The 22645-nt window shown below is 36.8% G+C and overlaps 1 protein-coding gene across 2 annotated transcripts in view; it reads right to left on the bottom strand.

Annotated features, from left to right (window-relative positions):
- Nucleotides 1–19241, bottom strand: part of LOC128231943 (N-acetylglucosamine-1-phosphotransferase subunits alpha/beta-like) — a 40245-nt gene extending 21004 nt beyond the window's left edge. The window contains exons 1-14 of one of the 2 annotated variants that reach the window (XM_052945210.1): nucleotides 19035–19241; nucleotides 17248–17333; nucleotides 8888–9007; nucleotides 8290–8310; nucleotides 5945–6141; nucleotides 5369–5436; nucleotides 4979–5110; nucleotides 4661–4735; nucleotides 2785–2856; nucleotides 2362–2541; nucleotides 1830–2000; nucleotides 1282–1405; nucleotides 637–705; nucleotides 247–302 (exon numbers count right to left, since the gene is read on the bottom strand). In XM_052945210.1, the coding sequence (XP_052801170.1) occupies nucleotides 247–302; nucleotides 637–705; nucleotides 1282–1405; nucleotides 1830–2000; nucleotides 2362–2541; nucleotides 2785–2856; nucleotides 4661–4735; nucleotides 4979–5110; nucleotides 5369–5436; nucleotides 5945–6141; nucleotides 8290–8310; nucleotides 8888–9007; nucleotides 17248–17333; nucleotides 19035–19163 (1500 nt within the window). In that variant the 5' untranslated portion in view covers nucleotides 19164–19241. The remainder of the gene's footprint in view (nucleotides 1–246; nucleotides 303–636; nucleotides 706–1281; nucleotides 1406–1829; nucleotides 2001–2361; nucleotides 2542–2784; nucleotides 2857–4660; nucleotides 4736–4978; nucleotides 5111–5368; nucleotides 5437–5944; nucleotides 6142–8289; nucleotides 8311–8887; nucleotides 9008–17247; nucleotides 17334–19034) is intronic. The other variant, XM_052945211.1, reaches the window with a different exon arrangement.
- Between the last annotated feature and the right edge of the window lie 3404 nt (nucleotides 19242–22645).

The raw sequence follows: 22645 nt of genomic DNA, 5'->3' as shown, positions 1-22645 counted from the left end.
GAGGGGTTTGTAAAAATCTATATGACCATTTAGTTACCTTATGAGTAATCTTTGATACAATACGAGTTATTTGAGTTGGCAAAACAAAAAACATAAGCTTTGTAGAGGTTTTATGCTGAATATACGTGGTACTCCAATGTTAAGTGGTTCTTCTTCCTATATATTCATAGTGACAATTTACATTTGAGTCTAAGACAACACATTACAAGTTTTCTATGTTTATCATAACTCAAAACCCAAGCTTACGGTATCACAGTATCTGTCTGCAATCCAGTTGTTGGCACAGCCGGAGTGACAATAATCTGCAAGATATGTATATACTTCTTAACTATTTCTACATTAGACAAATACAAAAACTTCACTAAACTCAATTAGATTTTTTATTTCAATAATATAAACTGTTCATTCCATTTTCAAGAAACTTGATATGAAATAATAACTTTAATTTAGTTTACGGTTTTAAAGAAATAGTACCCATTACATACATTCACATTTCTTTTTCTCTTTTACCAAAGATAATTCATGATGGGAAACTTTTAAAGTAATTGTATGACTTTGCCTACTTTTTTTGTTATACATGAATATATTAAAAAGAAATAAAAATTATATTTGAATAGAATGTGAAAGTGACCGTACTTGAGCCGCCATCTCCGCCCCAACTTCCTGCCCATCCTCCCGCTTGGGCCGCCACATTTGGGTTGGATCCTGGAACATTTGGTTACATGTGCATGTAATGAGTTACAAAATTTGGAGAAAATAACAGAAATAATCAATGGGATCCCAGATCTTTGGCTTCCAAGTCCCCTTTTCCCAATTCCTAACACTGATTCATGAAGTTAATGCTGAAAAACAAACAACAATGTCAGAATTCCCCTACCCATATACATTTCAATACTTTTCATCACAATCTGCAGCTTCTTATCCACATACAAATACCTTACAACCCATCATCCCAATACCGTGCACCTCACTCACACTCGGGCTTGTTACACACCTTGCCTGAACAGCCATCCCTGACTTTCCAATAACTTTCAGAACAATGTACATGTATCTGGTAACAAAACAAGGGCGAAGCCAAGACAGGGGCGTACATCAATTAATATTTACTCTAGATTTTGGGGCCTTACGTTACACATGCGTACTGGTCCTTGCAACATATGTTCCAAGTTTCATCTGAATATCTTGAAAGTGTTTCGAGTTATGGCCAAAGTTGCACTATGATGATGCTACTGCTGATGACACCAACAGTATCATAAAAACAGAGGAGGTGATAATACTTACCGTCACAGTCTCCAGCATCCCACTCACACTCAGACACGTTACATGCCTTGTCACAGTAGCCATCTCTGATCCAACTGCTGGGACAACCCTCATTACAGTTTGGCACTGGCCATGTCAGGTACACCTAGAGAAATAGAGGCAGTTATGTCATTGGTTTCTTTCAAAGATTGCATCTTCATGATTGGTATTCACTGGAGGCTGATTTCATAGCAAAGCTTTTATTTGAGCAAATATATTTGGACTGTGAAATGACATTGATTAGTATAAGTACCGGTAGGTAAAATACATTTGTTAATTAGAAATAATAATGTAAGATTGGTTGAAGACAAGATGTGAAGCCATTCTGCATATTTAAGTTTCTATTTAGTTACTACCTGAAAATTGCTCATTCATTAATTAATAGACAGAGGAAACCTGAATGTGTCACTGTAGCTTGGAAATAGAATTTAATTATATTTTACTCAATTGTCTTTGTCACAAAAAAGTTATTTCCAATTGACTATTAAACTGAATCACACCCTCTGACATTTTTACATGTTTATTATTACCTTCTGGCCTGAGCTGTGAGTGTAGAAGTCATCAGGCCACACCTCCTTGCCGAACATCACATCATCGTTCATGTAGATAAACTTGTCAGAAAGGCCAGGGATCCGATGGAGGTTGCTCTCGATGGCAGGTGAGGAAAAGGATGGTAGATGACTCTTGTTCTGGAAGATCTCCTGTAGTTGGGGCCAGGCAATTTACGTTAACAATCATGTTGACAAAACAATATATAAATGATCAGTCTGGACAGGCCAGGGTTTCAGTGGAAGTTGCTCTTGATGAAGAGAGATGAAAAAAGATGGCAGATGGCCCTTGTTGGAGAACACTTTATGCAGAGTCGGACACATTATTCTAGCCTATCGGACAGATCTATCAGTCAATTAGTACATCTTGAATTGATTTTGAGACATGGGCTAAGCTAAAAAACTAAAGGCCTTAATGTGTTGCCATTTAATGATTCTTAACACGAATGAATTCCTTTCATTTATTTTTGAGACAAAAGCATATTGTTAAACTTTTTGATACACGTGTACGTACATCATGTGTCACAAGAGTGATGCGAGGATTTTCCAGGTTTAGCCAATATGGCAGCTGGCCATTGGTTACGATGTACACGTGCCGTACCCAGGGTGCAAACCTCTCCAGGGATCGCAGCGAGTATCGTAATTCCTCATTGTCCTCAAACCGACTGGCAGACACATCCTCATCACGGGAAAACTATGGTACACCAATCAGGAATTGCTATATACATGTCATCTAAATATTCTATGAAGGCTTTTGTACATGAAATAATCTTTAAAGTTTAAGACAAAATGTTGGCAGGTCTGGGTGGTTTTAATATACAATACAAGGCTGTGTGAAAACATTTCATAATGTGCCTGATAATACAATTTTACTGTTATTGAATTAACAAATTTATTTAAAAGCCAATGTTTAAGGCTATATTGAAGTGAGGCTTACATCTCTGAGATCCCAGACAAGCTGAGCTGCACTCAGGGTGGGCTCCTTCCCATCTAAAGTGAAGTTTGTCTCCTGGAAAAAACAACAACATGAAAAGCTATTTGTTTCTGTAAAATGAATGCTTCATAACAATATTTCAATTCATCCAATTATCTTCATCAAAACTAGTCTAGGGAGGGATGTGAGTGATACAGGCATTTTTGTACGCACATATGCAATAGTCATATAAAGAGGCACTGCGGAGTTTACACATAACTCTCTCATCTGTTGTTTTTTTTGTTGGAATAGGGGCATAATTAACAAGAGCTGTCACAGAGACAGCGCGCTCGACTATTCCGCCGCTTTTCAGTGTAAGGATTAAAAAGTTTTGGCGAAACATGCATAGATCACTTTTAGATTAGATTTCAATGTAACACATGCAAAATTTTAACAAGAATTTTTAAGTGTAATAATGAAGGGCCATTATTTGCAAAACACAGTTATCTAACTTGATTATTCAATTAGGTTGGGTGGTTGAATACCATTTCATAAAGTCTCAATGCAATACATCAAGTAGTTGCTGAGATATTATCCTATGTGTGCTAATATGCAAGACCTTAACCAGAATTTCTAAGCCGCATAATAAAGGGGCAAAAATGAGTTATCTTACTTGATTAAATAAGAAGGTTAAATGGTTGGGAGCCTGTGTGTAAAGTTTCAATGCAATACATGATGTATTTGCTGAAGCATTGACTTACATGCAAAACCTTACCAGAATTTCTATGTTGAATAAAAAAGGGGCCATTATTTGAATTTAATGCAAACTAGAGTTATCTTACTTGGTTATTTAAGTAGATTGGATGGTTGAGTGCCATTTTATAAAGTCTCAATGCAATTCATCAAGTAGTTGCTGAGATATTAACCTAAGTGTGCTTGCACGCAAAACCTTAACCAGAATTTCTGAGTCGAATAATAAAGGCCTATTATTTGCATTAAATGCAAACTATAGTAATCTAACTTGATTAATTGAGTAGGTTGGATGGTTGAGTACCATTGTATCAAGTCTCAATGAAATACCTCAAGTATTTGCTGAGATATTAACCTATGTGTGCTTGCATGCAAAACCTTAACCAGAATTTCTAAGTCAAATAATAAAGGCCTATTATTGGCATTAAATGCAAAGTAGAGTTATCAAACTTGGTTAATTAAGTAGGTTGGATGGTTGAGTACCATTGTACAAAGTCTCAATGCAATAACTCAAGTAGTTGCTGAGATATTAACCTATGTGTGCTTGCACGCAAAACCTTAACCAAGGGGTGACACCGACGCCAATGCTTGGGTGAGTAGTATAGCTCTCCTTATTCTTCGAATAGTCGAGCTTAAAATTAATAAAGTCAAAAGAAAGTTTCATTTGAATAAGGGTGCAAAATGTTATGATTGGTCTTGCTATGCCCCTGGCAGTAAGTCAGACTCCAAGAGCACATGGTATTACACATCAAGCTTGGTTTATTTATTCCCCTGCTAGTCAATTTGAGAGCAAATAGTGCAAAAATTGTGATTGGTTGAGCTATGATCCTGCCAGTCAATTTGAGACAAAATGGTGCAAAGACAAAATGGTGCAAAGATTGTGATTGGTTGAGCTATGATCCTGCAAGTCAATTTGAGACAAAATGGTGCAAAGATTGTGATTGGTTGAGCTATGATCCTGCCAGTCAATTTGAGAGCAACAGGTGCGAACATTGTGATTGGTTGAGCCATGCGCCTGCCAGTCAATTTGAGAGCAAATGGTGCAAACATTGTGATTGGTTGAGTTATTATGACTATTTATTACATAACTAGATATTTGGATAGTTTCATATAATTCTTTATTACCCTATGAACTGTTGAAGCAACTTACAGCAAGGATGTCACTGCAATCCTTGTCACTCCTGGCGTACAGCACAGCTATACCTTTATCTGAGTCCACCTCCATCTGTAATGAAACAGACATGCATGTTGACAAGCAGCTTTCATACACTTTGTCTTAGCTAACCTTAAACTCTCTAATTGACCAAATAGTATAAATACTCCAATGATACCCAAAATCTACCTGTATTAATTAAGTCAAATTGGACCAGTTTCTGTGTCAACTCTTGAGCGAAGATGCGTTGAATCCTGACAGATGATCTGTTGGGCCAAAATACTACACCCTACAATACTAACACCACAGCCCCACCTTTTCAATCCTATCCTGGTGTTTCTGGGGCAGTTTTTGCATCAACTCTTCAGTGGAGAGGGTGTGGGGGAATCCGGACATAAGGATCTGGTCACGTAGCTCGATGACGTTCTGTAACTTGGAGTCTGAGGTCTGGGGTTGAAATAGAATACAGCTTGGGTTTGGTCGGGATCTTTAATACGGTATTAACATTCACAGCAAAGAAAACCTTGCATAAATTTGTTGTGTATCTTAACTGCTCATTCTAAGCTGACAAAAATATAAATACATGCTGAAGAAGCCAAACTAAATAATTCATTTGAAAAGTCACACAGAGTCACATTTCGTGGAAACATTTTTCAATTTGATTCCTGTCTTAAAAAGAAAAATATAGAATTTTATTCAACTCACAACATGTCCTTGGATAATACTAGCATTCTGTCCTCTTATGACCAGTGTGCTGTTGACCAGAGCAGAAGCTGAAAAACACAGATAGGTATGTTACCTTAAATCCTTCAAATTGATGCTGGTTCTGTTACATGGCCGGATGAAAATCACTGATACATAGTTGAAAATTAATAATTGGAACAAGTACTAAGTACTCCAAAGATTCTGTTCTCCCCTCTTATACTGAGCGCCAGTCAAGAGAGTTACCACTATACATTGGTATGAAGCTGTCAGAACTACCGAAGCAGATGTTCTAGTACTAGACAATCAGGGTGGTTTAACGATAAAATATTACACAAGTATGTTCAAACACAATAACAATATCCGGAGTTTTATACAAGTACTTTAACCGTATTGATAATAAATTATATAAGAAAGTCATAATCCCCATGATAATCCAAATATTTTTGCAGTAAAACTGCAAAGGCTGGCTCAAAATGTGAACTTTTTATTGAGAAATGAAGAATTTTGGAATATTTCTGATTAAGGTCTTATTTCATGTACCGGGAAATGATAATATCAATTTTATGAATCCCTTACCTTGACCAGTGTCAGAGAAAACCACCACAGTGTAGTTTTTGAGATCAATAGGCGATGTGACCTTAAACATGTTCTTGGCCTTCTGAAAACCAGGGGTCATGACCCCTAGCAAGGTCAAGGTTATAGTGTCCTCTACTGCCGGGGACAACACCACCATGTTGTTACGTACACAGTTGCTGAACACACATTTAATCTCCCTGTGAAAATGGAAGATAAACATTATACCTTATAATAAATCATAATATGTAATAGCCACATCTAGTAATTCAAATATTGTTTGGTTTTGGGATACCAAGATTCTATCCTTTGCAAACTTGTCGAAGCTTTTTTTCGTTACTATTGTCATTTTTTTTTCACTGCAAGAAGAGAACAATGGTATACATTTCAAAAATTTCATAATTCACCAGCATAAATCAATAAGAATGCTATAAAGCATAGTTATAAAATATATACTTCAAGGGTCACACAAAAAGAAATAATATACTTGCATGCAATACTCCGCCACAAATAAGGTTGCTTCAGTTCATTTAGGACCAAAAATTATCCAGCAAAGTTTTACCAGTGTTCAGTTCAACAATAATGTGGGATCTAGATCACACAATCATTATAATTATCGAAAGGTTATTATTAAAGATATATTTTTATTATTAAAACTACGTTTATAGCAATAAGAATGTTATACAGTTTTCAGAAAAAGGAAATATTTAATAAAAAATTATATTCTTATGGCTTTCAGTTCCATTATGATGAACCTTGTGGCTTATAGATGGTTCTCAAGTCGGTTCCCTGGAGAAGAAACCAGCATCAGAAACCTTTATTGAATTAGCAACAAAGCAAAATGTCTCAATACTTCTCAAACAGCAGAATAACAAAACTGCATTTAACTTCATGCTTCTACCACAGTAATAAATTACAATTAAAAATATCATCATGTTAACTGTACATGAATATTACTTAAAAATGTTATAGGCAAACAAATAACAGGGTTCAAGCTTGGCTAGCACTAGCAACAAAACATGGTTGAAGCTGTCCTGAATAAATGCTTGTACCATACAATCCTAATGTAGCCATTCTAAACAAGAATATCACTGGAAGTGGTGGATGCTCCCCATATGCCCTTGTAATTAGATGTGCAGGTAGAAGGTGAATGGTTTTAGCATTTTAATACACAAATTGGAAAGATTCATAACATGGAAAGTCATGATGAGAAAAAAAATTATGCAGGATAAAATATTTATATTTCAGTACTTCACTTGCTGTCATTGCCATCCTTTTCTTTACCATGTTTCATTTTCTTTAAACAAGGATGGGGGGACGGATGGACATATTGCCAATGGCCAAACATGACCAAATTTAATACTTTGTTAAGTACTGACAATGTTAAGCTGTTAAATAACATAGCACCATATATATCGTTTGCTACAGATAGAAGAAATGCTTAATTGTATAAATTCTATTATACCATGATATTATAAAACATACTTTTCTCTTTTGATGTTATACTGATATCATTAAATGCCATCTTGTATATATGTTTTTGGCAATGTTCAATTTGAATAATGCTAATAAAATTTTGACTTGACTTGACTTGGACAAAGCGGCAACTATATGCTCTCATTTCAGGGAGCATAAAAAACACTTGCATTTAACAGAATGCCCATGATGCAAATTATATTATGTACTACTATGTTGTACATAATATGCATTTTCATGTTATTCAAGTTAATGTGAGAATTACATTCTTGTAACACTTTTAATACCTTGAAACAAATGTAGAAACATGAAAATTAAATTACTATTTGGCAAATGATTCTTGTATATGTACATTAAAGCCCTAGAAGAAATGGTGTAGAAATCACAAAGCACTAATATTAAAGCAGTTGTCTTCTGCACAGTACGTAGAATACATGCATGTTCAACAGCTGAAAGTGAAATAAAAGTGACAAATGTTTGGCAATTGAACCCAAATAATACTTTATTTAAACATCATTTCTAACCTTTTTTTGTCCAAATTCATGAAGTTGAACTTTTTCATCATCATTCTTTTTCACTTCATTCCTTTTCTGCAGCACCCTGCCCTGGCTTAAACCTGGCTCAAACCATTCGTTGTATAATAGTTAACGGATGTGTTTGGCCACAGTTGGCTATTGACAAAAGTACTGATAGTCTGCTGATACATGTTAACACCATTTCTTCTTGGGCTTTATAACTCTCTAGCAAGTACCAACATAAGGTCTTAGGATAGTCGTACCAGCCAAGTACCAACATAATGATAGTCATACCAGCCAAGTACCAACATAATGAAAGTCATACCAGCAATCGTTCCACCAAAAGCATGCACTTACCCTGTGCTGGTTTTGTGAAGTCTAACCAAGAAAAGAAAGCAACACACCCGAATAGTCCCCCAGAAGAATGAAATCAAAACAAAGGTGCACTTCTAAGTAAAGATTTAGAATCTATTCTAACATGAATGCCCTATAAGTTGAGAAGTTCAATAAATAGTACAGACTTTTGGTTACTGTAAATTTTCATTCATTACAGTGTTTGAAATTTTATAATGCAAAATACAATGGAAAACTGAAATTAAGAAGATATTCAATGATGAGACTTGGATTAAAGTTTGTTTGTTCAATTATGGCTTTAAAATAGTACACAAGTGTGATTTTATCATGTGTTTCATTCCAATTGATATGCATATGAGATTACTTTATCATAAGGAGGTCATCTTAAAGAACATTTCTACTGTATCTTATGAGTATTGCCATGGCAACTGACACTGCAAAGTCTGTATTTCTTAAAGAGCCTTGATTTCAATGTCCATGTCAAATGTGATTAATCATTTTTAAGAATGGACCTAATACTGTCTAAGTGACAACAATTGTACTTGAAAGTAAATGTAATTGTTACGGAAAAATCCCCTGCATCTTTTGTGGCTATGGTTACCTGGAGGAGTTGAGCTGATCCTGCATGTCTAGTTTCACCCGCTGGAGACGGCGGATCAACAGTGAGTCTGTCCCATTCACCCATGTGTACACAACATCTATTGGGACTGGTAGACATAATCTGAAATTCAGATGTCCAAATTATAAATCAATAACCACAATACATCCACCATACAACAGTTCTTCTTCAAACACCCTCAAACCACTCTAAACAACCCCTACAACCAACCTGCAACCCACCATATAATGCACTCTAAATCACATGATATACAACCCACCATACACTACAACCCATTGTGGAAACCATCATATATTCACCCTTCACCACATGATATACAACCCACCATACACTACAACCAATTGTTGAAACCATCATACATCCACCCTTCACCACATGATATACAACCCACCATACACTACAACCCATTGTGGAAACCATCATACATCCACCCTTCACCAAATGATATACAACCCACCATACACTACAACCCATTGTGGAAACCATCATACATCCACCCTTCACCACATGATATACAACCCACCATACACTACAACCTATTGTGGAAACCATCATACATCCACCCTTCACCACATGATATACAACCCACCATACACTACAACCCATTGTGGAAACCATCATACATCCACCCTTCACCACATGATATACAACCCACCATACACTACAACCCATTGTGGAAACCATCATACATCCACCCTTCACCACATGATATACAACCCACCATACACTACAACCCATTGTGGAAACCATCATACATCCACCCTTCACCACATGATATACAACCCATCATACACTACAACCCATTGTGGAAACCATCATACATCCACCCTTCACCACATGATATACAACCCATCATACACTACATCCCATTGTGGAAACCATCATACATCCACCCTTCACCACATGATATACAACCCATCATACACTACAACCCATTGTGGAAACCATCATACATCCACCCTTCACCACATGATATACAACCCATCATACACTACATCCCATTGTGGAAACCATCATACATCCACCCTTCACCACATGATATACAACCCACCATACACTACAACCCATTGTGGAAACCATCATACATCCACCCTTCACCACATGATATACAACCCACCATACACTACAACCCATTGTGGAAACCATCATACATCCACCCTTCACCACATGATATACAACCCGCCATACACTACAACCCATTGTGGAAACCATCATACATCCACCCTTCACCACATGATATACAACCCGCCATACACTACAACCCATTGTGGAAACCATCATACATCCACCCTTCACCACATGATATACAACCCACCATACACTACAACCCATTGTGGAAACCATCATACATCCACCCTTCACCACATGATATACAACCCACCATACACTACATCCCATTGTGGAAACCATCATACATCCACCCTTCACCACATGATATACAACCCATCATACACTACAACCCATTGTGGAAACCATCATACATCCACCCTTCACCACATGATATACAACCCACCATACACTACAACCCATTGTGGAAACCATCATACATCCACCCTTCACCACATGATATACAACCCACCATACACTACAACCCATTGTGGAAACCATCATACATCCACCCTTCACCACATGATATACAACCCACCATACACTACAACCCATTGTGGAAACCATCATACATCCATCCTTCACCAAATGATATACAACCCACCATACACTACAACCCATTGTGGAAACCATCATACATCCACCCTTCACCACATGATATACAACCCACCATACACTACAACCCATTGTGGAAACCATCATACATCCACCCTTCACCACATGATATACAACCCACCATACACTACAACCCATTGTGGAAACCATCATACATCCACCCTTCACCACATGATATACAACCCACCATACACTACAACCCATTGTGGAAACCATCATACATCCACCCTTCACCACATGATATACAACCCACCATACACTACAACCCATTGTGGAAACCATCATACATCCACCCTTCACCACATGATATACAACCCACCATACACTACATCCCATTGTGGAAACCATCATACATCCACCCTTCACCACATGATATACAACCCATCATACACTACAACCCATTGTGGAAACCATCATACATCCACCCTTCACCACATGATATACAACCCACCATACACTACAACCCATTGTGGAAACCATCATACATCCACCCTTCACCACATGATATACAACCCATCATACACTACAACCTATTGTGGAAACCATCATACATCCACCCTTCACCACATGATATACAACCCATCATACACTACAACCCATTGTGGAAACCATCATACATCCACCCTTCACCACATGATATACAACCCATCATACACTACAACCCATTGTGGAAACCATCATACATCCACCCTTCACCAAATGATATACAACCCACCATACACTACAACCCATTGTGGAAACCATCATACATCCACCCTTCACCACATGATATACAACCCATCATACACTACAACCCATTGTGGAAACCATCATACATCCACCCTTCACCACATGATATACAACCCATCATACACTACAACCCATTGTGGAAACCATCATACATCCACCCTTCACCACATGATATACAACCCACCATACACTACAACCCATTGTGGAAACCATCATACATCCACCCTTCACCACATGATATACAACCCACCATACACTACAACCCATTGTGGAAACCATCATACATCCACCCTTCACCACATAATATACAACCCACCATACACTACAACCCATTGTGGAAACCATCATACATCCACCCTTCACCACATGATATACAACCCACCATACACTACAACCCATTGTGGAAACCATCATACATCCACCCTTCACCACATGATATACAACCCACCATACACTACAACCCATTGTGGAAACCATCATACATCCACCCTTCACCACATGATATACAACCCATCATACACTACAACCCATTGTGGAAACCATCATACATCCACCCTTCACCACATGATATACAACCCATCATACACTACAACCCATTGTGGAAACCATCATACATCCACCCTTCACCACATGATATACAACCCACCATACACTACAACCCATTGTGGAAACCATCATACATCCACCCTTCACCACATGATATACAACCCATCATACACTACAACCCATTGTGGAAACCATCATACATCCACCCTTCACCACATGATATACAACCCATCATACACTACAACCCATTGTGGAAACCATCATACATCCACCCTTCACCACATGATATACAACCCATCATACACTACAACCCATTGTGGAAACCATCATACATCCACCCTTCACCACATGATATACAACCCACCATACACTACAACCCATTGTGGAAACCATCATACATCCACCCTTCACCACATGATATACAACCCACCATACACTACAACCCATTGTGGAAACCATCATACATCCACCCTTCACCACATGATATACAACCCACCATACACTACAACCCATTGTGGAAACCATCATACATCCACCCTTCACCACATGATATACAACCCACCATACACTACATCCCATTGTGGAAACCATCATACATCCACCCTTCACCACATGATATACAACCCACCATACACTACAACCCATTGTGGAAACCATCATACATCCACCCTTCACCACATGATATACAACCCACCATACACTACAACCCATTGTGGAAACCATCATACATCCACCCTTCACCACATCATATACAACCCACCATACACTACAACCCATTGTGGAAACCATCATACATCCACCCTTCACCACATGATATACAACCCATCATACACTACAACCCATTGTGGAAACCATCATACATCCACCCTTCACCACATGATATACAACCCATCATACACTACAACCCATTGTGGAAACCATCATACATCCACCCTTCACCACATGATATACAACCCATCATACACTACAACCCATTGTGGAAACCATCATACATCCACCCTTCACCACATGATATACAACCCACCATACACTACATCCCATTGTGGAAACCATCATACATCCACCCTTCACCACATGATATACAACTAGGGATGCAAACGAATATTCGAATATTCGAATATTCGATCGAACGTTTAATATTCGAATAGCAAAATTGGTATTCGAATATTCGATGCTTTTTGTTTGGTAAATATAATAATAAACCTTTTTCTTACATCTGTGCTGTTGTATATATTAGCATGTCTTGTTTTTACAACGATTGGCCCCTAAATGCCAGAGGCGTGACGTGATGACACTATACCGGTACACGCGTCATATGTTAATTAGGGACACATAGTCGGAGACTATAAACAGTACCCGTAATTTTACAAAAACTGGCTATAAGACAAGTGGCATCAAACAACTTTCAATTATTTTCGGTAAATTCTAATGACCATTATTGGATAATAAACGGAATCGGCAACCAAAGTGGTGTCATGGCTGTCAATTAAGCTGTGCAGTATTGCTCAAATCGCCGTAATGATATGGATGACATGTGCTAGTTATATGCTGTTTTCCATGTTTCGATATAACATTCGTGCTTTGAAATGTAACTGTATAGAATAGCAACTTAGGTCATTGTTATACAATAGATGGGTCAAAATTCAGGGTTATTTTCGTTTTATTATTTATCTAATTTCCGAGTAGGTTTGGTGTTTTCATAGTTATATTTAGTAGATGTCAATCCCAGAACGAGGCCGCTCGTCCTACAGAACGACCCGTTGGTGCATCATGACATTCAACCAGGCATTTACGATCTTCGCCTTTATCAGTGGCTATTGCTTTTGTTCGATATTTTTGTAAATGGGGAATTTCATTGCCAATGTTTGGAAAAATCAGGGTCCTTCGCGTATACCGGCTACAACGAAGAAGGGTTAAAATGCCCCGGCTATTACTAAAGCAAACAATAAAAGTTATTTACTACATTTCTTATACATTCATATTGGTAATCGAATATTCGAATATTCGATCGAAAGAATTATCGAATATTCGAATATCAATTTTGCCATTCGTTTGCATCCCTATATACAACCCATCATACACTACAACCCATTGTGGAAACCATCATACATCCACCCTTCACCACATGATATACAACCCACCATACACTACAACCCATTGTGGAAACCATCATACATCCACCCTTCACCACATGATATACAACCCATCATACACTACATCCCATTGTGGAAACCATCATACATCCACCCTTCACCACATGATATACAACCCACCATACACTACAACCCATTGTGGAAACCATCATACATCCACCCTTCACCACATCATATACAACCCACCATACTCTACAACCCATTGTGGAAACCATCATACATCCACCCTTCACCACATGATATACAACCCACCATACACTACAACCCATTGTGGAAACCATCATACATCCACCCTTCACCACATGATATACAACCCATCATACACTACAACCCATTGTTGAAACCATCATACATCCACCCTTCACCACATGATATACAACCCACCATACACTACAACCCATTGTGGAAACCATCATACATCCACCCTTCACCACATGATATACAACCCATCATACACTACAACCCATTGTGGAAACCATCATACATCCACCCTTCACCACATGATATACAACCCATCATACACTACAACCCATTGTGGAAACCATCATACATCCACCCTTCACCACATGATATACAACCCACCATACACTACAACCCATTGTGGAAACCATCATACATCCACCCTTCACCACATGATATACAACCCACCATACTCTACAACCCATTGTGGAAACCATCATACATCCACCCTTCACCACATGATATACAACCCACCATACACTACAACCCATTGTGGAAACCATCATACATCCACCCTTCACCAAATGATATACAACCCATCATACACTACAACCCATTGTGGAAACCATCATACATCCACCCTTCACCACATGATATACAACCCATCATACACTACAACCCATTGTGGAAACCATCATACATCCACCCTTCACCACATGATATACAACCCATCATACACTACATCCCATTGTGGAAACCATCATACATCCACCCTTCACCACATGATATACAACCCACCATACACTACAACCCATTGTGGAAACCATCATACATCCACCCTTCACCACATGATATACAACCCATCATACACTACATCCCATTGTGGAAACCATCATACATCCACCCTTCACCACATGATATACAACCCACCATACACTACAACCCATTGTGGAAACCATCATACATCCACCCTTCACCACATGATATACAACCCACCATACACTACAACCCATTGTGGAAACCATCATACATCCACCCTTCACCACATAATATACAAACCACCATACACTACAACCCATTGTGGAAACCATCATACATCCACCCTTCACCACATGATATACAACCCATCATACACTACAACCCATTGTGGAAACCATCATACATCCACCCTTCACCACATGATATACAACCCACCATACACTACAACCCATTGTGGAAACCATCATACATCCACCCTTCACCACATGATATACAACCCACCATACACTACAACCCATTGTGGAAACCATCATACATCCACCCTTCACCACATGATATACAACCCACCATACACTACAACCCATTGTGGAAACCATCATACATCCACCCTTCACCACATGATATACAACCCACCATACACTACAACCCATTGTGGAAACCATCATACATCCACCCTTCACCACATGATATACAACCCACCATACACTACAACCCATTGTGGAAACCATCATACATCCACCCTTCACCACATGATATACAACCCACCATACACTACAACCCATTATGGAAACCATCATACATCCACCCTTCACCACATGATATACAACCCACCATACACTACAACCCATTGTGGAAACCATCATACATCCACCCTTCACCACATGATATACAACCCACCATACACTACAACCCATTGTGGAAACCATCATACATCCACCCTTCACCACATGATATACAACCCACCATACACTACATCCCATTGTGGAAACCATCATACATCCACCCTTCACCACATGATATACAACCCATCATACACTACAACCCATTGTGGAAACCATCATACATCCACCCTTCACCACATGATATACAACCCACCATACACTACAACCCATTGTGGAAACCATCATACATCCACCCTTCACCACATAATATACAACCCACCATACACTACAACCCATTGTGGAAACCATCATACATCCACCCTTCACCACATGATATACAACCCATCATACACTACAACCCATTGTGGAAACCATCATACATCCACCCTTCACCACATGATATACAACCCATCATACACTACAACCCATTGTGGAAACCATCATACATCCACCCTTCACCACATAATATACAACCCACCATACACTACAACCCATTGTGGAAACCATCATACATCCACCCTTCACCACATAATATACAACCCACCATACACTACAACCCATTGTGGAAACCATCATACATCCACCCTTCACCACATGATATACAACCCACCATACACTACAACCCATTGTGGAAACCATCATACATCCACCCTTCACCACATGATATACAACCCACCATACACTACAACCCATTGTGGAAACCATCATACATCCACCCTTCACCACATGATATACAACCCACCATACACTACAACCCATTGTGGAAACCATCATACATCCACCCTTCACCACATGATATACAACCCATCATACACTACAACCCATTGTGGAAACCATCATACATCCACCCTTCACCACATGATATACAACCCACCATACACTACAACCCATTGTGGAAACCATCATACATCCACCCTTCACCACATGATATACAACCCACCATACACTACAACCCATTGTGGAAACCATCATACATCCACCCTTCACCACATGATATACAACCCACCATACACTACAACCCATTGTATAACCCATTATACAACCACCCAACTACAACCACCCTACTACAACTCAACCTACAACCACCAACCAAACCTACAATCATGAAGCAAACCTTGGTTGCCATGGTGAAAGTGTCATAATCACTACCATAATATGTATAATTCTTGGGATAATTGATAATGCTCATCCATAGTAAATATTTATGACCAATATACAAAAATTAAACCTATTTTTATATGTAGATTATATATGTAGTTGTACTGCATGGGGGATGAAATGGAATCCTAGTTAAACTCAATGACTTTGAGTTCTGAATTAAGTGATTTGATGAGTATGTGAATACAACAGTATTGAGTAAAAAAATAGCCACCTCTCTCTGTATGACTTGCCCGCCAAATTGTCGCTGAAGGAGTTGAAGACTGACGCATATTTCTCAGTGCTCCATTCTACTACACTCTGAAAATTAGTAAGGAAGTTTTAAAATAACTACACATTTAATTAATTCTCAAAAAATATAAAAAACCTGTAAATAAACAGAATTGTTTAATCTTTAATCTTACCATTAGTCTGTACATATCAGTCAATGGCAAAATGTGGTTCATAGTGAGATGGGATATACAGGGTGTTTTATGATAATTATCAGTCTTTAGGATAAGCTCAATAATGAGCGATCAGGGATACTTTATTTTTTTTATTTTGACATTTCTTATATGTATCCCAGTAACGCTACAACTATCTACCATTTAACACCGGGTGAAAGAATATATAGTAAAATTCGGCATCAATGTTCAATAATAATGACAAAGTTGTTCAATATATACCTGACAGTGATCTTAAGTAGATTGAATTTTTCATTAGAGTCGTTATTTTCATATATATATATATATATATATTCTGGGTCATGAATACCGTTACAGGGCTTTTTCTATAGTACCCACTGGTCCGACTATCGGACCCATTCCCAAAGCAAAATATAAGATATTTTTCCCAATCTTCAGAAAAAATCCCAATAAAAAATAAACTTACATGAACTGGTTTATTTTCAACATCCTAATAAATTATGTGATGTAAAGTTTTTTTGATAATTGAACACAGAAATCATTGACTTTCATCACATTCAGATATCTGTATGAAATATTATCTGTCATGATCGATTTATTGCAATAGATATTTACACTCAAGGATTGATATTTCAGCCATTTTGGATCTTTAAAGGGAAATAACCTTATATAAAATCATTTCCTTATTCACATTAGACTAGACAGCTTTTTCTTTTAACTGTAAAATTTCCCAATTTCGGCATTTTCACAACGCAAAATTTCCCAAAATGTGTAGGGTCTTTTTCCCAAATTGTGCAAAAAAAGCCCTGACCGTTATACTTGTACACAACCTGTCAGATTTGTCCCATATTTACAGATATCAGGATACTTGATAAACAATCAACACAGTCAAGCGTTTTATGATATCTGCACATGTTATTTTGGCATAATGAAATATGTGTTTAATAGTAGGCAATGATATTTTCGTAATATAATTTGAATTGATAACGAAGATAATTTCAAAATTGTTGCCGCGAGGATTCTCTGCGCAAGGACCATTCGCTACTTTTTGCTGGGATGGTGGACGTCACCAGACTGCCATCGTTAAAAAAATCATCAAAAGACTCATTGGCAGCCTTTTAGGTGGACTAAGATATACATAGGACAGAATACCTTCGATCAGTGGTTAAGGCATCCAATGAGCAAGACATATTTTGGTTAAATTTAAGTTAAGGTGGATCAAGAAGTTTCAATTTACAACCTGTAATAATATGTTTTTGCAAAGAAACATTCATTGTCATGTGTTTTCCTTTTTTTTCCAATAAAAAAAATGGCATAGAAATGTAGAATTTTAAAATGTGTGAGATTCTCGTCATCATAAGAGTGTGATTTTAGAGCATTGCAAGAATAATGAACTCATCCACGATTCAATAAGATACATGTACTGTACATTTGAAGAATGTATAAGATTTATTGAAGGGTACCAAAACTTTCTTAATACAAGATCTAAAACTATCAAATCAATTGCAGATAATATCCCGATTAATCATTTTGTACACAATACAATGAACAATTAAGTGTAAACGTGATACAACGTGTATATTTGTCTGAAAATTACCTCTCCAAAATGAAAGGCTGAAGTGACAATCAAAATCAACCCAATTACAATGACAAACAACCCATATCTGTGAGATAAGATGTCGTAGATTTGTTTTTGAATTAATTTCCTCCAATTAGAACTTTCCATAATGCTTTTATGCGCCACCCTTATGCCCCCAAAATCAAATCTTTTTAATGTCAACAAACGTGGCAATGGGGGCTGACATCTTTGTTTTTATAAGTTTTCATCGTTATCAGCCTACCATATTATTATCGTCGTCGTCATCGTCATCGTCATCGTCATCATCATCATCATTGCATTCGACTATCCTTAATTTATACTCTTGGAAGACCATTTTGCAGAACTATATAAACTAGAGTAACTGTGCGCATGTGCAGGCGTGTAGCTGCCCGCCCCCCACCCCCCAATCTTTTTTTCGTCTATTATGGTCTTAGGTGACTTTTGGCGTATATTTCGCAATATCTATATGAGCCAACGTCATACCATAATATGCCGCATAAAAACAAAAATAACTTTAAAACTTTTGCAGCATTTGATTTATTTTTTTAACATGGACCGTCACTTCAACAAATACAATATATATATATATATATATATATATATATATATATATATATATATATATATATATATATATATATATATATATATATACTATGAGTTACTAGTAAATTTTAAGATTTGTCCGTAATGCAATACGAAACCTGTAAATGAATATTGAGAAAATGGTCAGCCATATCTTGTCTTCACCGACCACATTCGGAACTCCTCGGCCATTTTATCAAAAACAACCTCGGATGTATTTGGACGGTTTACATACTCAAAAAGAGGGGCTGCCAGACTTTTCAATCCCAAGATTTTTCAACCCCTTTGTCATTTGTGAAATCAAAGACTTTTCAACCCCTTTGTCATTTCAACCCCTAAAAGAGCTAAGACTTTTCAACCCCACCTTAAACAAAGACTTTTTAACCCCTTTAATTTCTCACCTTTTTAAGAAAATAACTACAACAGTAAACAATTTATTTTGAAATTTCTTTTAAAAATCAAGAATATATTAAGTCTAAAAATATAACAGACAAAACATATGTAATACATACAAAATATACATACTTGAAACACATGATAATACAATAATTCATTAAATATTTACATTGAAATAAATAAATGCTCGACTGTCCATTTAGCTATTTAGTCACTTAGCCATAAATCTTCCCTATCTCCCTGAGGAAATCCTCACACAATATATTATGTGCATGGTACTGCTCCATAAATTAATTGTAACAGCGTTTGTTTTTCTTTTAGGTTTTTTAAACACTTTTTTTTTTTAATATTTTGTCATCAATAAAAAAGACAATAAAATGAGTTGAACCTTAAATAAAATTCTTCATAATATTTCAAAATATCTAGATTTAGCAGACAATGTTTAAAAAATACAAACGTATACATTGAGTTCAAAGATGTTAAAAATGTATTATAGATTGAGTTCCAAATGCTTTCAAATTACATAAGTATAACATAAGATTTTATTAATGTTTTTTTATTTCTCAGTTTAAAAAAATATAAGGACATTCTATTATAAAGTGGTATATATGTAAAAGAAAAGAAAAAGCAATAAGCATTGTATTGTCTTTTTATATATGCAATTAAAGAATGGAATGAAGGTCGCACATTCATTAATGGGCAACATGTTTGACATGTTCATAAATTCCTAAGGGATTAAGGGGCTTCATAACACCTTTAATTGAGGTTATAGTCAATTCAATTCAATAGTTTATTAGCACAAACATTCAAGTTCATCGCCTTTACTTCTGGCGGTAACATTTATTTACAAACATGAGAAGAGCATGATATTATAATACACAGATTAATAACACTATATGGATATTGATATTACTCGTAAAAAGTAATTATTAACGTGAACTTGCCTGAACAGTGGCGTACCTTAATCCTTTACAGAACAAAATCTATAAATTGACCACCCTCGCTAATGCGGTCAGGCATGTTTTGAAAGTAGCGGGTATGTTAGTGATGAAAAGTGATCGTTGTAACTTGAAAGTGACATTTAATGTTCTAATATCATGGGCATCATTCTAAACTATGGGCAGCTTGACATTTTGTGTATGTTTTTTAGGATTTAAAACCAAACAAAAAATATATTTTATTTATTTGTACCCCCAAACTCTGAATTTTTAGATAATACATTATCAAGAACTAAAATCAAACTACTGAAATAGCAATATGGTATTACAAAAAGGTTTCCACTGTTGACCTTTTTTAAAAGCAATGAAAGTTTTATAAATGTTCAAGTTCAGGTTTTTATTGACATTCTACACGCACAAAAAGGAGAATGTTCCGGAAATTCTTCTTTGCATTCATTTTCTTTTGCAATTATTTGTTAAATTTGTTATTTAAAGAACAAAATTATGGTAATAACTTTGTACATAATATATGTGAATTTGCTGAAATATGTAATATACTTTAGAATAATACAACAATTTGCATGTTCGGGGTAACCAGGCATCAAAATCTTACTTTACAGTATCGTACCATTGTTAATGTTCGGAATATTATTTTGAAAAACACTAACCATCAGGTGCTTAGTAAATCAAGGCAAAGCCTTTGTAAATTGCATCCAATACTTTGGAGAAAAGTGTAACAAAAAAGCCAAACAAATCTTTAATTATATTTCAATAACAATTGGTTAAGTTTCTTGCAAAAACAATGAAAAAGACAACACCTGGCTGGCAAAGCCTTTGTAAATTGCATCCAATACTTTGGAGAAAAGTGTAACAAATAAGCCAAACAAATCTTTAATTGTATTTCAATAACAATTGGTTAAGTTTCTTGCAAAAGCAATGAAAAAGACAACACCTGGCTGACAAAAAATAATAGGGGTTGAAAAGTCTTTGATATAGGGGTTGAAAAGTCTTCAATATGGCTATCAAAATATTTTAACTAGGGGTTGAAAAGTCCAAACATGTAGGGGTTGAAAAGTCTTTAAAATAGGGGTTGAAAAGTCTAAGGGTTGAATACTCTTCGTTTTGAGAAGGGGTTGAAAAGTCCTGCTCCCAAAAGAGGTACGTTCAAGTCCGCTGCAAGTAGATCGCGTAGTAATTTTATTTAGCAGTTAAACTTTATGACTTTATTCTTGGAAATCTTAATTATGTTTGCAATAATATACTTCACTGGCACTCAATTTAAACTTAGATCAATAAATACAATTCTAAAACACTTCATTTTATAAATGATAAAATTCAAAAAATTACGAACTACTTCAACTGATGTACCGGCATACATCCGAGCAAACTCCGCGCAGTGTTACTTCCCTTGCAGTACAGTAATCACTGATTACTGTACTGCAAGGGAAGTAACACTGCGCGGAGTTTGACATCCGAGGTTGTTTTCGATAAAAATGGCCGAGGAGCTCGAATGTACCGACCACACAGTTCTTGTACAGACTATTACATTCTAAAATCATAGAAGCGTACGTGTGAGCATTGTTCAGAACAAATCAGACATGAACAAATTGTCACATGAAGCATATAAATATATTGATTGTAGATGCCCTAGGCATATAGTATTTCCTTTTTGAACATGGGAGGTAATAC

The sequence above is a fragment of the Mya arenaria genome, chromosome 4 (genome assembly GCF_026914265.1).
Source record: "Mya arenaria isolate MELC-2E11 chromosome 4, ASM2691426v1".
Classification (NCBI taxonomy): Eukaryota; Metazoa; Mollusca; class Bivalvia; order Myida; family Myidae; genus Mya; species Mya arenaria.
This window is presented reverse-complemented; position numbering and strand designations above follow the sequence as displayed.